Below are 18,330 nucleotides of genomic sequence, written 5' to 3' on the forward strand. Positions count from 1 at the left end.
AAGAAACCGATAAAGACTTGGAAGCTTTCAGCTCCTCGATTGCCGAGAATATATAATGCGGCTGACAGGATCCATACGTGCCAAGTCTGCAGATTCCATCGCCCTGCCGGGACCCCAGCGTACAGGACTAATAACAGCGTTTAGCCCGCCAGATGTTACAAGTAACACATGAAAACTACCCGCGGACCGACGCCGAACAGATTGCCAATGCCCCGAGCGCTGCGGCAACCAATTCATCAAATGTACAGAAACGTATCTCAGCGCTTCCTCCAATGGGCTCTATTCACAATCATTTTCTGCATGCGGAGATACACTTGCGGCAAATTCCCGACTGAAATACGACCATCTTGACATTCACAAAATTTTACGCATGGTTATTTACTGCATTGTTTACCAGCATGCGTAAAAAGTGCGGTGAAAGTCCGCAAAAGTCGGTAATTCCCGCAAAAAAATTGAAATTCACAAACAAAAAGGGGCGCCTTATTTCTGAACCAGAGACGCCAGGAAAAAGAATTTAAACATACCTGGGGCTTCCTCCAGCCCCATATGCACGGATCGCTCCCACGCCGCCATCCTCCCCTTCCTGTATCAGCCGGTTCCGGGTCAGTCGGTGTCAGCACGCGGCCAATTGTCCGCAATACAGGGGCTCCCAGCATACCATTACGGTTAAGGGTATGCTGGGAGCTCCTGTGATGCGGACAATTGGCCGCGTCCGCCGGAAGTGACGGGACCCGGTACCGGCGGATCCAGGAAGCGGAGGATGACGGCGTGGGAGCGATCCAGGCTTATGGGGCTGGAAGAAGCCCCAGGTATGTATGAAATCTTTTTTTCTTTTTCTGTGTCCGGCGTCTCTGGTTCCCTTTAACTACCGATTCTATATCACCTACTAGTACTTGGTGATATATTTCGCTTCCCATTGACTGCACTGGAGTCTGAAGCCTTGAGCGCTGTGTTTGCTGGACTTCATTTTTTTTTTTTGACAAGTTTCTTATGCCACTTTTTTTATGCATGGTTTCCGCATGTTTACTATGTAATTACGCACGTTTCCCCAATTTGTTTACGCATTGTTCCCGCATGCGGAAAATTTTTAGTGAATGTGGAAAAAATGTGGAAATGATCACTGGCGGTAATATAGCGGTAAAACATCTCCTACCGTAAGTGTGATTGAGACTAGAGCCCACTGTGTCAGAACAGCACAACTGCGGCAACGAAGAAAGGATTGTGCTGCCAAATCCGCCAAACCTCAGGAATCTACGGCAACCGCACTACTGTACCCGAGAATGCACGGGGCCCGAGTCACTGGGGAAATGCACTGTACAGGCTGGGGCACACCGAGCGGCTTTTTGAGCGTTTTTGCTGCGGATACGCTTGGGTAATGTATTTCAATGGGGGGGGGGGGGAACACCAGAGCGGGAGGCGTTTTGCAGAAACGCATACTCCCGGGGTGAGGCACTTTTTGGATTGCGGATGCGTTTCTGCCTCAATGTTAAGTATAGGAGAACCGCAAACCGCTCTGAAAAATGGCAGTTCAGGGCGGTTTGCCAGGCGGTTTTGTTACAGAAGCTGTTCAGTAACAGCTTTACTAATAATATAGGAAATGTACTACACTGAAATCCGCAGCAGCAATCCGCAAAACGCCTCATAAAAAAAAAAAAAGCGTTTAAAAGTCTGCTAGCATTTTGCGGATCTGCTAGCGGGTTTTGGTGTGCACCAGGCCTACCTGAGAATGCACGGGGTCCAAGTCACTGGGCTAGAGGGGAATTGCACAACAATACATAACATCTGAAGTCTGATACACACAGGCAGGTCTGCGGTCAATCTTGTGGGCAAACAATCGTTACTATTGAATTCCTGATTGGTACTATAGTTGATTGAACATGATTGTCCAATCATTGCACACACGTCTGATATCTCTGATATCTCGCCAGTCTAATCTTTGTTCTTTCTAAAGTTTTCGTTTGTGTCCTATGACGTTCATTGATCATTTACAAACATACACAGCATAATGCATGTCTGATCAATCGATAATTACGGTACTGTCTGATGCTATCGCAGTAGAAGAGGTCCATGCAGCACAAATAACTCTGGATTGCATGCAAACAATGCAAATTGTATGCTGCTGGGACCTAAGCCAATGAAAGGCACGGCCTGACAATTCTGACTGGCTTAATTCCAGGATGCATACAATTTGTATCAACTCTGCATGCAAAATTGAATTATTTGGTTCTCTTTCACCATCGCCATTCACCAGCAGATTATAAGACTAATGGTGGCTATACATGGTACAATTTTTTCATTTTTTTCGATAAGATAATTTACTTCGATTATTCCGTTAAATCGAATATAAAGATTGGTACTTATCCGTTAGCTGGGCGCATCCTCTAGGTGGCGACAAAACTCCAGCAGAGTTACATCTTTCCCTACTATCCATGTCGGCCTGGAGGGGGAATAGTAATTAGCACCACCTGCCGGATGCGCCCGGCTAACGGATAAGTACCTAAAGATTTTTCCAACATGTCTGAACAGATTTTTATTGAAAAAAATGAGATTATCAATTCTTTTTTCTAGATCGAAAAAAAAAAAGATTATTTTAAAACTTCATTCGATTCAATCGTTTTGGTCAAATAAATGGGAAAATTTAATGTTTTTATTGTACAGTGTATGGTCACCTTTAGGCCTGGTACCCACTAAGAATCTCGGCAGCGCTGTGTGCAGCTATTCCTAGGGCGACCGCACTCACGTTTTGCTAAGATTTGAAATAAACTGTACAGCGCGTCCGACTAGTGTTTTGTTGTTTTGTTGTTTTTTCCAAATAAACTTTATACTAACCATGCGTGTGGATGTCTGGCTTATGTTTGTAGCCCCACCCCTAATGGGAGAGGTCATAGGTGCTTCTTTAGTAGCAATCAGAGAAGTACCTGTGACCTCTGCTAGGGGGCGGGGCTATGGAGGGAAGCCAGACACCCAATAAGTATAATTAACTTTATTTAAAATTCAAATTGATCGGCCCTCAAATTGCTGCAAAATTGCTTTTCAAATCGATTTTGCAGCGCTTCTATCCATAACAAACGTGCTGAAAATACTGCATGTCCTGCGATGGCGATTGACCCTAATCACAATCGCACCAGCAGGTTCAGCCCCATTTAGAAAAATTTGCTAAACGTTTTTGGTAATCGTCAGCAATTATTGGCAATCCCAAAATGCTGCCAAAATCGCCCCCCAGCCCTCAGGGTTCAAACAGTTTATCGGATTGGAAGTGAATCGATTATGTTCCATTCTACACAATTGATGGGAATTAGCCAATATCTGGTAGAATCTACAAATGTACACGATCAGGCCGGATGGAAGATATCGTACAGGAATCGGGGATAATGGTCACAGGATTTCCATGAACACAGAATGGATTTCTGGTGTCAGAGCCTGGAGGCACAACAGCGTTCAGATCGAGTAGCAAAGGAGAATCTCCAGGATCATGCTTGTATGTGTGTGGGCCGCTAGTCCATCGACTTTCCATCAACCACACTGTTAATTGCCTAATAAAGTTGATCGCTTATGGTGCCCATAATAAATCAGAGGATGATGGGCAGATTAAACCACGACACAGATTTCTCTCTGATCGAATCTAATTTGAGAGAGATCTGTTGGCTGCCTATACACGGCAGGCCGATTCCCAAACTATTTAAGCATGAGATCTCTCGGGAATCGGTCTTGTGACACGGCGTCTGCTGCCCCCCCAAATGTAAAATGCCTCCCCCCCGGTGTCTGGTGCAGTATACTTTACCCGTCCGTATCCGTCGCTGGCTCCGCCCACGTACACGCACCCGACAAGGTTGTTTGCGCATCCGTGGAAGTGTGTGACATCACACATGCACCCACATTACTCTGGCAATTACGTGTGTGCGGATTGCGGATGGAGCCTGGAGCCAGCGGCGGACAGGTAAAGTATGCTGCACCGGACACCGGGGGGCGCATTTTACATTAAGGGGGGACAGCGCTGTGCGTTTTGTCACATTTGACGCTGGTCCTGATACCGTTCATCGTTACCACTGCGCACCCGACCGACCACGATGGCCGACATCTTGCAGCATGTGCGATCCATACATGCGACCAATTTCAACCTGAAATTGGTCACATCGTTGATCCGGCATGCCCTTGTCAGCACCAATTTTTATCCGTTTCGATGATAATTATTGAATCGGATGGTTGATCAGCTGCCAAGTCAATAGATGTATGGCCACCTTGAATCGATCGCTGGAGAATCGAGTAATGTACGTCTAGCTTTACTGTTTGGCCTGATTTGGGATTTGTGGACAGATCATGACAGATCGTCCGTAAATATTGGCGTGTGTGCAGTAGGCAGGAAACGTTACAATCACCACACTGCTCTGTGCAGACTCCTCCCATCAGTTTATCACACCAATAGCGGCGGGCTTACCTGACACAAAGGCCACCTTCTCCTTCAGGGTGGCCAGGACGTCGGTGGCTTTGAGGCCATCGTTGCGGAAGGAGCCTGCGAGAGAGAAGAGAGGGACAGTCAGCGTTGGGTCAGACAGGCCCTGTAACATGTACAGAACATAACATAGAATATGTATAGAACATTCCGGATACAAGGAGGACCAGCCACGCCCTGATCTCTGAAGAAAACCACCACATGATCCCTGAGCCCTAATGTCTGTCAGATCAGAACTGATTATTGCATGTCTGAGGGGCATTCCAACATCTGCAGTCATCTCAGCCTACAAGTATCAGATTAGGCCTGACCAGGATTGGGAGGCCCAAGGGTAGTACTGTCTATGCTAAGGGGCCCAGAGGAGAGGGGCCCGAGGCCTCTGTCTATGCTATGGGGCCCAGAGGAGAGGGGCCTCCGTCTATGCCAGGCTTTCTCAACCAGGGTTCCCTGAGGACTCTGCAGGGGTTCCTTGGCATTTTCCCCCATCGTGGGGGAAGTATAATAGAGCACACTATAATAGGTGGTACTGTAACAAGAAGCACTAAATTGGGGGGTCAGGAGACAGTATGAGTGGCAGTGTAATAGGAGATGGTGAAATTAGCAACCTAACCTATTTAAAGTCCACGCCTCCTGAAAAATAAATGTAGGGGTTCCTCGAGACCAAAAAATTGTTTGCAGGGGTTCCTTGAGATCCAAAAGTTATTTACAGGGTTCCTCCATGGTAAAAAGATTGAGAAAGGCTGGTCTATGCTAAGGGGCCCAGAGGAGAGGGGCCTCAGTCTATGCTATGGGGCCCAGAGGAGAGGGGCCTCCGTCTATGCTATGGGGCCCAGAGGAGAGGGGCCTCTGCCAGTGAGGAGGGTGCAGCACTGCCTGTGCTCCGGTGCCCAGAGGAGAGGGGCCTCCGTCTATGCTATGGGGCCCAGAGGAGAGGGGCCTCCGTCTATGCTATGGGGCCCAGAGGAGAGGGGCCTCTGCCAGTGAGGAGGGTGCAGCACTACCTGTGCTACGGGGCCCAGAGGAGAGAGGCCTCCGTCTATGCTATGGGGCCCAGAGGAGAGGGGCCTCCGTCTATGCTATAGGGCCCAGAGGAGAGGGGCCTCTGCCAGTGAGGAGGGTGCAGCACTACCTGTGCTACGGGGCCCAGAGGAGAGAGGCCTCTGCCAGTGAGGAGGGTGCAGCACTGCCTGTGCTCCGGGGCCCAGAGGAGAGGGGCTTCTGCCAGTGAGGAGGGTGCAGCACTGTCTGTGCTCCGGGGCCCAGGAGAGGTCTCCACCATTGCTGGGCTGAGGGATGATTCTGTTGGGTGACTGTATATAATGTACTCGCTTCTGTCTGCAGATTTTACAGCTGAACTAAACATTAGACAAGTCTATTATGAAGTCGCTACAATAAGTGTTAAAAGCCTTAAATTCAAGCAGTCCACTTTCAAGCTACATGAATATGCATAGACAATTACCATAAATCTGCATATAATCAGCATTATTTGCATATCATTGACCAGCCCTGCTCAGAGCAGCAGCTGCAGGTACACAGACACGGTGATTCCTGCTCTATGGATTGGGATGATCGCTCTGCTCTCCTGAGCGGTGCAGGAATGAGTCGGTGAGCGTGCCGGGACAGAGTCGGACGCCGCCTGCAGGCCTACAACACCGTGTGGTCTCATCATCCAGCCCCGGCTCTCATACATTTCTGTGACATGATGTCATTGTGCTGTATAATCTCACTGAGGCCTCAGATAGGAGCCCAGACAACCGACATCTCGCCGACAACCAGCGTCCTCTACCATTCCGTCCGTCAGCGCCCGTGTCCACTATGGCGAATTCGCATACGCAAAATGGGCCTGTTTCCACTACAAGCGAAAATCACCTCCCCCTGCAGGCAAAAAACAAAAACCCGACCGCCTCTGTAACAATTTTCCACGTTTTCGCGTGCGTATGTCATTAGTGATGAATGACGACAGGAAATAAAAAAATACATTTGCTTACGCATGCGAATTCCCATGAAAAAAATGGCCACAAAAGCACACAAATTTGCATGCTTTTGTGGCCATTTTTATTTTTCAGAAAATAGCAAGCGGTGGAAACGTACCCTCACTCGCCATAGAAACAGCGGCCGTGCAAATGTCATTCCCTCGCTCCCCGCAGAAACGGCAGCCGCGCAAATGTCATTCATCAGAGGACATTTCATCTGTGTCACCCTCAGCGTATAAACTCACAGAAACGCACACATTACCATACTTGACACTTCCCGCCCACCTGGCCAGCAAATATGCAAATGAGCTGCGGTCACATGACTGATTTGCATGCAAGAATGAGCAGGACTATGCAGATCAGGCGCCTCACCTATTTCACGCATGAGGCTCAGGCGTAGCCGTGGTAATCGGCCGCCACATGCGGGGGCCGCGAGATTAACCGCGACCGATTACCTCCAGAGGAAGTATAATGTATGGACACGCCAAGCTCGCGTACAGAGCGGGAGAGTCGGGCTGCGGGAGAGATCCAGGCGGCGATCGACCAGCTACTACCGGTCACAACACACGCTCCACAGCATGCAAATAATACAAATTGCATGCAGCATCAAATTGGGCCTATTGGATCTATTCTGCACTTAATTTGCATGAAGCTGAAATTATTAGCATATCAAACTAAACTAACCCCAACCCCCACTGTACTCGGCAACCAGATCGTTAGTATTTATACAGAACCAACCGTACAAAACATAGAATTCCATCATGGACAGGCCAGCAGGACACACCGGCCACAAGCGCAATATTTTGTATTATTTCAGCACAAAGACATATCATTGCTTTATTGAACTCAACAAATCACGGTATTTGAACTCTTCTCACACATTCTGTTGATTTCTTATCTGTTAAGATGGCCACACACCATACAATTTTTTTAAATATCTTTCCAATTCAAGAATTGCAATCCATTTTTCTGACTGATTGTAGCATTCCAACAACCGGACCAATGTACCACACACGTGTGCAATTTTTACCCAATTATGATAATAATGATTGGAAACTCTGAGAAAATGGCTTGGGGTGTATAAATATTAATAAACCGACAATCTGCCACACACCATTCAATTTTCATAAAAATCGATTAGAAAAATCCACCATTCCCAATCAACTTTTATTGAATAAAAACGGGAAATCCCATCAGATTTTTTGCTCGAATAAAAAAAAGCTTTCGATTGTTCTGGAAATCCGATATTTTTATCGAATTGCCGTAACATCGGATCATTTCATTGTATTGTGCGTGGCCATCTTTACTCGTTTTATCCAAACCAATCTGTTCAGTTAGCCAATACATTTATCCGCTACGAGCTCCCATATACTTTTTGTGTACAGTTTGACAAGAAACTAACGACTGAATTGTTTCAGTTTTGCTCTTGTTATCTGGTTATATCTGATTTATGATAAGATCTCCATTGTCCATGTTTTTCCAATCGATTTTCTGATTGTTTTTCTGAAATGATTTCCATTCACTTCTATGAGAAAATCGATCAGAAAATCGAATCAGATCTGACCTGTCGGAAATGATCTATCAAGCCATCTATCTGCCGGAAAAACTCATGGTGAATATTCCCAGCATTAACCCTACAAATTGTATTTGCTTATCCATCCTGGTGGTTACTACAACATTTAGATCCTGTTCCTAGTACAATGAATGGTGACAATATTGTATTTGGAAGTAAATAGCAAAAGACGCTCCTGGGTCAAGTTGAGGAGAAGCTTTCTGCGAACTGTTGGGACATGTGACACTGAACGTGCAGTTACACCAAATGTAACAGGTATTTTTCACCAATGCATTCATTTATAAGACTGCAGACATTAGCTCCCCGATCGCTGCTCAATGTTTGGCGTCACGCTGCTCACTGACCCATCGATCGTTATTTTCATCTGCGTATCGATTTCTTTCATCAGATCTCGTATCGATTGCCCGACATTGGGACTCCTTTAGCCCGATACACAACCGGCAGCGCCAGGGCAGAAGCGGTTCATCGTCTCAGTAGCGTTTCTCCACAACTCAGTGAAATTGCTGACAACTGTCACGCGTTACCAGGCAACAGTCACTCCAACCCCCGCTCCAAAACAGAGGAGAGGATTTCACAGGTCTCCGGCTACGAAACGAGACTGGAATCCTGATGAGCCCTGCACACCCCTCTGCCCATCATCGCTTCACGCTGGGCTTTGTGGTTCAGCAGTTACAGGATGGTTACACATCCGTTCTGTTCAGCTAGATTCTATCCACTGCCTGGGAAACAGGTGTGAGCTCTGCGGACGAGAGATCTCCACGCAATTCTGAATCGCCAGGGCAGCGGGAACACCTACTATAATTCCATCCAATCACACAGCAGAGTCCTCCGGGGAAAACAAGAGCCCCCACACCCTGCGTCCAACACCACGAAACGCGCACGGCCATTAAACAACCGCCGCTTATTACACAGGATTATTCTCACGCTGGGCCTTTATATCCAACCAAATTGTGACTTTCCCGGACATAAATAACACAGGAATCAGAGTGAAAAGGTCACTCACAAAATGGAGGCTGGAAACCGTCAGACTAGGAGCAGGTTTCGTAAACCTCTCACGTGGTGACAACCGTCCTGGCAATACGGCTAGGTGGTTTTGGTGAACGGCAGTCACACCGAAACTAGGCGCCGTTATAGCAGTGATATTATACTGCGCGGGCGTTTAATGGTCATTCGTGCTTCCAGCGATCACCGGACCCAAATTACTTTCACCTAGGTTGCTACGACTGAGAGGGGGAATAGTATTTAACGCCACAGGGGAGATTAGCGGCAGCAGGGGGAGCCATCACTTAGCTCGCCCTGCGCCCAACTCAATGGCGGCGTACTAATGCATATGCTACGGAGGCTGCCATATTTATTTCATTGTAAACAATACCAGTTGCCTGGCAGTCCTGTTGATCTTCTGGCATACATAGTGTCTGAGTCAAAACCCTGGAACAAGCGTATGGCAAATTCAGTAAAACCTGAATCAGCTGAGTCGTGTGTACCTGATCTGCTGCATGCTTGTTCAGGGTCTGTGGCTAAAAGTATTAGAGGCAGAGGATCAGCAGGATAGCCAGGTAACTGGTATTGTGTAGAAGGAAATAAATATGGCAGCCTCCATATCCCTTTCAACTCGGGTTCACTTTAATAATCATTTTATCACCACTCAGCTCTCAATCTTAATCAGATTTCAGCATACACAGCAATATCTTCCACCGAACATCACCAACCGGTGTCTACAAACGTTAACTTCGCCAATGTCTACCAGGCGATGAGAATTCCCAGGTTGTGTATCAGGACACACCTGGGAAGGGTCTTGAAAGATGCCCAAAACTTTATCAAACGCAGGTTGTCATCATTCAGAGGTGGCATACTGAGCCTTGTAGTTCAGCAGCTGTAGGGGAGGCAGGTCAGGCAGTCATGCTCTGTTCAGTAAGATCATATTAGATGTGGGGAAAGCAGGTGTCAGCGCTGAGAAATGTGTGATACATTTCTTCCTGTATGTAGAGGAGGCAAAACAGGCAACAAGCATTACTTTCCTTTGAAGCAGAAGAAGGCACCAGAGGCAGCTGCCCGGTACACACAAGTCAGGGAGGGGCGGGGGGGCGCTGTCAGGCCTGAAGACATAAAACAGCCGCAGCAAGTGTCTGTGAGGTCTGCGAGTGTCCCCAGTGATGGAATTCTGTTCTTACTAAATGGGAAATTATCCCTCAGGAGATTGTGCTCAGATATCTTGTCCAGCAGATCCACTCGGTAATCTGAACGATTTGACAACCACAGTGAAATCTGCTGAAAATTCGTGTGCTGTGTATGGGGCGATTGATCAATCACTGATCAGATTCACATCACAGCTGGATTGTTCTGTTTGCCACATTTGGGACAGACTCACAAAGGCTTTTTATTGAGTTTTTTCACCATACAATTATTTTTCGCCTTACATTTATAATAACTTTTGGTTAGTCTCTTGGTCGATCTGCCCATTATTGCTAGATCTATGGGCAACATAAGTGCAACAATTTCAGGATAAATCCCACATGGTTGGCTGTTGGTAACCTTCGTATACATCTACATATATTTTACTTTTATTTTTTCAGAAGTCCTCATAATATTGTCAGTAAGAAGTCAAAGTTTTTCTTACCTGGTTTGTTTCTCTCTCTATTTATTTTTTTATTTTTTGGGGGGGGGTAGTTAGCAATATTTGGAAGATAAGATATAGGCCCAAAATCTGAAATTCCAGTATAAATGCTTTAAGGCAACATTCATAAATCATCTCACATACTTAAAAACAAAAGCCAGGCCAGACGAGCCTCTAGATAGGGGATATACCAGAATGCTGTATTCATAGCGATGTAAAACACAACACACTGCTCGTCTGTGCTGTATGCCTGCATATTGTTATATACTGTAATGTTATGTTTATAAAGATTCTGCAGCATTAGATAAGATCTCGCAGAAAATAATCTGAATTTCCCATATTACAGGAATTATCGCAGAACGAGGCGCGGACGATCCAGTGACACGCCAGCCGCGCACAACCATGCATATTCATCGCCAAAATCAACTGAAGTGGCAAAACATTTCTGAAAAGCAGAAATTATTAAGTCTAGTGGCTGAAATCATTAACCTCGTCCGATGAAGCGACCGCTTATTTCCATTACACACGGGCACCGCCGCTCGCAGAATGCGAATATCCTGCGCGAAGGAGAAAACGAGACACTGTGATATGATTAGCGGACAGAAGCCGGGAATGCTGGGAGTCGTGATGTGTCCCCCTCCTCCCCAAAATGCAGTCATTAGGCATTTATATACTGATGTGATGGAACTGTGTGTCAATATCTGTGGCCCGGGGCGAAAACCAGAGTATAAATAATGAGGAAACAAGAATCTTCACATAATTAAGTGAAACTGCAGCCATGTTTGTAGACAGAGTGTAAGCTCCTCTGGTGCAGAGGCTGATTGGAAAAGATCAGTGATCTCTGTACAGCGCTGTGGAATATGTCAGAGCTATATAAATGTATAATAATAATAGTGTGTGACTGTGGTGAGGACATTAGAGTGTAGATTTTTATTAGAAAAATATTATTTACAATTATAATACAAATAAATAAATAAAATAATTTGATCAATTAATCATACCAACTGTAACAAAAAACAAGATCAAAGAAACAAGAAAAAACAATCAATTCTGCATATATATGCACAAACAAAAGCAGGACTTCTATGTCCAAAAACAACAAAATCAACATAACATTATAATACAATATGAATCTGTTATGAAGACCTGAGCAGAAGAATGCTCAAACATACCACCGATTCAAACAACGAGACATGACTAAACAACACAGACCCAACACCTGAACGTATGCCACAAAAAACAATAACCAACACCACACAATACCTGACATCACCTAACAACAATCATACAAAATAAATGCACCAACACTAACAATCAAACTACCACATATTCAGGAAAAGGGCAAGTGTACACATACGACGATAAATAATCAAAAGCCTGCACAAGACAAAAAAAAAAAAAAAAAAAAAAAAAAAAAAAAAAAAAAAAAAACCCTCATCTCCAATACAATAAGAATAAGCTGGAAGGAAAACACCTCCAGTATGTCTGCGGCCAGTCATTTACAAAAAAATGTAGAAAAAGATTCAAAATCTAAGTAGTCTGTGATGAGAAATAGAAAGCTCACCCAGAAGAGACGTCAATAGGCTAAGGAGGCCTGATGTTCTGCCAGGCAAGAACCCAGGCACCTCTGCCCATCCTACGCCTCTCCAAGCACCGAATTCTAGAAACCTCACCCAGAATACTGTTCACCACCACCTGAACAGGGAGGAATTTCTGCCTAATGCAAAGCTGACACCGTGCTAACCATGTGTGATGTCTGACAGCTAAACTAACTAAATACAAAGTGCACAAATCAAAACCCTGGCGACGTTTGAATGCTCCGTATGCCCACTCAGCATAACTCAGATGCGCCAGGAAAGGAATACCTAGGCTCCCACCCACCTGTTTACATACTTCCACATTAAAGGGGCAGTGAAGCAAAAAGTGATCCATGGACTCCTCAGCACCACCACACTCCTCACGAGGACATCCACGTGCTTCCACCTTTAGACATTTCACGTTACCCTTAACGTAAAGCTTGCCTTGAAAGGAGAGCCAAGCGATGTCCCACAATTTGTTGGGAATCCGCGGCGAATTAATGAGCCGCAAACCCTCCTCCAGATGCGTGCTTGGGCAATCTCTCAAGTACAGTGAGTCATGAAAGTGTGAGTCTACCACCCGGACCGTGAGAGCACGCCTCCCGACCGATTTGATATCCTCCACAGTCAATCCCCACTGTTTTAGCTTTCTCAGACACGGGGCAACATAGGCCGGAAGATAGTCACGACGTGATGCCAAACTCTTCACTGGACCACTACTTTCCCAACTCGTGAGAGAAGTCCCAAACCAGTCACGAAAAATGCCTACCCAGTCAGGCGGGTTCTCTGCAAGCATGTTACCAAGATTATGTTTGATAAAAAGCAGAGAAAAGAAAACAATCGGGTTGACCATACCTAAGCCACCCTCCTGCCTGACTTTGTAGGTAATGTTTCTGCGCACAATGTTTAACCTGTTTTTCCAGAGCATCTGGAAAAACAGGTCGCATATCCTCGAATACAGGGATTGAGGCAAAATTGCAACATAGCTAACATATAACAGTATTGGTACCAGATGGCTCTTGATCAGATCAACCCTTTCTCTGAAGGTCAAATGCCAACCTTTCCAGCGAGCCACCTTAGCGCCGACATCATTTAGTCTACAAACCCAATTTTGATGGCCGTAATCACCAGGACTGAATTCGATGCCAAGGATCTTAATTTTCGGTTGGGGTACAGGAAAGGAGCCAGGAAGTACAAAGCTCTCTCCATCTTTTCCCATCCAGAAAATTTCACACTTGTCCTGATTGACCTGTGATCCTGATGCTTCTGAGTACCTGGCAATCTCCGAGACAACCACCTTTGCCTCCTCTGTCCCAGAGACTATCACAGTTACATCATCGGCATAGGCCACTACCTTGAAGGATGAGACACCAGGGATGCCCGCAGGAACTCCACTGAGCATGCTGTTCTCTAGCCTCCTCACGAAGGGGTCGATCGCAAACACGTACAGGAGGGAGCTCAAAGGGCAACCCTGACGGACACCAGAACTTACTTCAAAAGGTTTGCCAACCCAACCATTGACAAGCATGAAACTCTCTGCCCCTTTGTACAATGTACGGAGCCAATCAACAAAACCACCCTGTAGACCATAAACGCAAAGTAACTGCCACAGGTACTCATGGTTGACCCGATCAAAAGCCTTGGACTGGTCCAATGCCAGCAAGTACTTTCCCCAACCCTCAGCCCTGCACCGCTCCAAGACTTCCCGGACAGCTAACAACGCTGAGAAAGTGCCTTTACCCGGAACTGAGCAGTGCTGATGGCGAGAAAGCATACATGTTGCCTGAGTCAGACGCCAGAACAAAATTTTTGCCAAAATCTTCCTGTCGACGTTGAGAAGGCTGATGGGACGCCAATTCTCAATCATCTCGGGATCTTTACCTTTTGACAGAAGGATCACAGCCGATTGCCTCATGGACGATGGTAACACACCCTCAGCAAGGCAATGATTAAAAACATCTGCCAATTGAGGTGCCAGAAATGACTTGAAAGTCTTGTAAAATTCAGCCGTCAAGCCATCTGGACCAGGGGTCTTTTTAGGTGTAAGGCTATCAATAGCTCTTAGTACTTCCTCGGTAGTGATTACCTCTGTCAAATTTATGCCAGAAACATCAACATCATCGAGACCTGGTGTAGAGACCAGAAAATCTTTTATCCTTGCTTGATCAAGTGACTTTCTCCCAAGCAAATCAGCATAAAAACCTCTAGCAATGGACAGGATTCCCAGCCTGGACTTTGCTACAAATCCTGAACCATCTCTGAGACCAATGACCGTTTTAAGCGCTGCACCTTGTCTGCAGTTCTGGTAGGGATCAGGCGAGTGGTATTTGCCATAATCCCTTTCCAGACACAGAGAGGACAGCCGGTCATACTGCTGCTGCTTGAGTTGAGTCTTGACCTCAGAGATCTCCCCCTGATCTCCGCCTTCCGAAACAAGGACTTCAAGTCTTCTTCTCAGTCGTTGGTAAGCAACATATTTACCAACGTGTTTTTTCTTGGCTAGGCCCTTGAAGAGTCCAACAACCCGCTTTTTGACTACCTCCCACCACTCTGACCTGTTGCCAAAGCAGTCCAGGATGGTAACCTGCGCCTGAAAAAATTCCTCAACAGATTGTCTTATACTCTCCTCCAGCAATAGAGTCGAATTAAGTCTCCAGATACCCCTACCCCTGGGAGGAGCATCCGAAACATTCAAGTCCACCGACAGAATACAGTGATCAGAGAATTCTACCGCCTGTACCCTAGGGGACGAGGTAGCAAGACTCTCTGTAACAAAAAACCTGTCTATTCTACTCTGACTAGTACCTCTAGAAAAAGTGAACCCAGTGAGGTTTGGTGAATGTCGAACGTGAACATCCACCAAACCAGCCTCACTAACTATTCTATTTAATGAAATACTATCGCAACCCAGCCGAGTATTGGCACCTCTCCTGTCCATTGACCTGACAATGGTGTTAAAATCACCACCAAATACTACATGCCGGGTTGTAAAAAGGAAAGGCCTGATCGCTGTAAAAAGGCATTTCCTCTCCCATTTGGACTGGGGGCCATAGATGTTAATTAGCCTGAGGTCCTGCCCCTTCACAACGACGTCTAGGACCAGACATCTCCCCATTTCTATCTCAAACACTCGCCGGCAAGTTACTGAACCAGTTCTAAAAAGTACTGCCACACCACTGTAAGGCTCAGCCGCAAGAGACCAATAACTCGGACCAGATCTCCAGTCCCTCTTGGCCAGGTGGATATCAGCCAAAGAGGTGAGCCTAGTCTCTTGTAAAAACAAAATGTCAGCATCAAAACGGCTGAGAAAAAATAAGGCTAACTCACGAGCTCTTACTGATTTTATGCTGGCAACATTAATGGTCGCCAGCTTTAGTGGTGGGAGAACAGCCATTTGAGTGTTAAAAATAGAATCCCTCCAACTTACTTCACAAAGGACAAAAAGAAATAAAAGAACACAAGACAGAGACAACATTAGGATGCATTCTTCTGCCCAGAGTCTGCTGTGTCCATGACCTCCTCAGAGGATGGATCTTCCTGCTCGTTTTGCAGAGTACTAAACCTGTTGGACAAATGGATGTCCTGTCTTTTAACAGTGGTCTCATACTGCTTCTGTAATCGCCTCTCCTTAAGGGTTTTAGGTTTATGTTTCTTCACATAACGAAGCCTATTTTCCAGATAAATCAGTTCATCTGGAGGTAGATCATCCCACTCAACCGACATCATCGGCTCTCTCTCTATTGAGGGAGGGACCACAGATGTCTCAGAAAGTAACATTGGGGAGGGGGGATTAGACAAAGGGACAGGGACGGGAGGTTCATCAGGAGGGACAGGAGGGAGGGCAGAAGGAGGAGGGATAACAGGAGGGGAAGGTGAGGGAGGAGTAGTAGGGGAAACAGTTGGAGAGGGAGAAGAAGGTTTGGGACTTGGCCCAGGTTTTGAAATTGACTGGGCCAGTGGCCCCTTACCATCTCTGGTAACTATAGCTTCCTTGGTCCCTTTTTCCCTTGGGCCCTTGCGCGACCCAGGATAAGGGGTATTAGCGGCTTTCCTTTTAGGACCTCCAGACTCAGGCGATTTTTGGGAGGGAGTACCCGCTCCCCCAGTCACATTCCCAGTACGACCTCTTCCCCTGGCCCTCTTCACTACATGCCACAGTTCCTCAGAGGCCTCCTCAGCGGGCGCTGTTTCAGAGGGGAGCACAGTAGTTGGGTTGACACTAGGTTCAGACACAGGATTCGACACATCAGGAGGGATGGCAGGGGAAACAGGCTGAGAGGTTTGCACAATAGGAAGGTTAAGGGCATACGACTGTACTCCCTCCTCTTCCATCTTTGCCAGCAAGGCCTCCTTCACCGTGGCAGGCAAGTTTTCCCAGGAGTTTGGGCACACACTATAGGGATGGCCAAAACTATGGCACAGATTACACTTGATATTTTTACAATCCTTTGCGTCATGCCCAAACTCCTGGCAAAGACCACACCGGGGCTGCTTACAGCCATAGCTGTAGTGTCCCCTCCCCCCACAACGGTTGCAGACCCTGGGCTGACCTGGGTAGAAAACTGAAATTTTATCTCTTCCGATAAGGGCGGATCTGGGAACATGAGAATACACTCCATTTTCGTATCTCATTTTTATCGAGATTTCATATCCGCCCCACCAGATACCCAGGTCATCCAGGATCCTCTGGGGACGGGACACCACATCTACATAGTGAGAGAGCCAGAGGATAACGTCTTGTACTGGGATGGATTCATTGTACACTACGACGGTAGCCTTCCTCTCCAGGGGTTGCCGAGACACATACGATGCAACAAAGTTTTTCCACTCTGCTCTCCTTCTATCCTTCTCTTCCATAAAAAACTCTTGCCCCCCTGAAGTCAGAAAGCTAACGTCGTAGTACTCAGGGGGGTCACCAGGAGCAATGATCGCATAAATGTCCTGGGCCTTTACACCTGTGCCAAGGAGAAGGCGAACGAAGTCCTGCTTTCCCGGGATCCGGGATTCACCAATCCATTTCAAACGGACCACGTTCCTCCTCCCCCCCGACACAGGTGCATCCTCCCCCTGTACCAAGGGAGCGGGCACTCTCTTACCTCCAGCAACACTACCACCTGACCGACCGCTTGCTGCCTTTTGGGCATACGAAAAGGGTTTAGCCTGCGGCTTGGGTAGCACAGTAGGTGCTACAGTTTCCCCACTCCTGGTGACAGAGGCTAAACCAGAACTAGAAGAAATTGGTGTTTTTTTTACAGAAGGATGACACTCGCCCACTCCAGCAATGACCTCCATGAGGATTTCACTGCCTTTATCATCATAACAAAAAAGTACTTCGTTTCTAATCAGGAAACGCATACCACCTGCTCTGAAATCTGATTGAATACCTAGGCTGGAATCACCTAAGCCTATGGACTCAATCTTACTTAAATTAGACTCTTCCTCTATTTGAAAAAAATCAAGTACTTTACAATTTTTTTCCCCTAATATATACAATACATCAGGTTCTATGACATACCGCTTATTTCCTGCTACAAAATCACCTATCACCCTCGGCCCCAAAAGTTCTTTCTCAAAACGTTCTATTTCCCTGTTTTCTTCAACCTGTTGGGGCAATACCTTTTTGGCAGATGAGTTAGAACCCCCAGAAGGGACATCTGCCACCCCTAAAACCTCCTTTTCAAGACCAGCAGATACTGAAACAGAATCTCCATTGCCTGCCGTGCATGCAAGACCCGGGGCCAGCGCCAACCCATCCACCACCACAGTTTTAATGTCACCAAAAATGGTGTCCACAGTTTTTACTTTAATGTGGACAGTGGACTCAGCTGGCCCTGACCCCAGATCCCCAGCAGGCACGACAGGAGCCCCGACAGGACCCGGAATTGAAGACACATCAATAGACCTGGTTTCATTGTTAATATTGGCAGCTAGCTGCTTTTCTTCAGCAGATGTCTCACTAGTTTGTGCAGCTGGGAGTGAGGACACAATAACCTCTGGCACATGTTTCTGCACAGGAACATTACAATCCACACCAGTAGACAAATTAGCATTAACAGACAAAATTTGCTCACAGCCACCATTATCTTCAATGGATGTGGCAGAGTTCCCCCCTGGAGGTGCAGACACCTCAGAAGGGGTTAATG

The 18,330-nt window shown here is 46.6% G+C and overlaps 1 protein-coding gene across 7 annotated transcripts in view; it reads right to left on the reverse strand.

The window, feature by feature from the left end:
- LOC137525248 (kalirin) overlaps positions 1-18,330 on the reverse strand; it is a 469,346-nt gene that overhangs the window by 355,792 nt on the left and 95,224 nt on the right. For all 7 annotated transcript variants that reach the window (XM_068246262.1, XM_068246265.1, XM_068246261.1 and 4 more), the window contains exon 2: positions 4,436-4,510. In XM_068246262.1, coding sequence (XP_068102363.1) covers positions 4,436-4,510 — 75 coding nt within the window. The remainder of the gene's footprint in view (positions 1-4,435; positions 4,511-18,330) is intronic.

This window comes from Hyperolius riggenbachi, chromosome 7 (assembly GCF_040937935.1).
Source record: "Hyperolius riggenbachi isolate aHypRig1 chromosome 7, aHypRig1.pri, whole genome shotgun sequence".
Classification (NCBI taxonomy): domain Eukaryota; kingdom Metazoa; phylum Chordata; class Amphibia; order Anura; family Hyperoliidae; genus Hyperolius; species Hyperolius riggenbachi.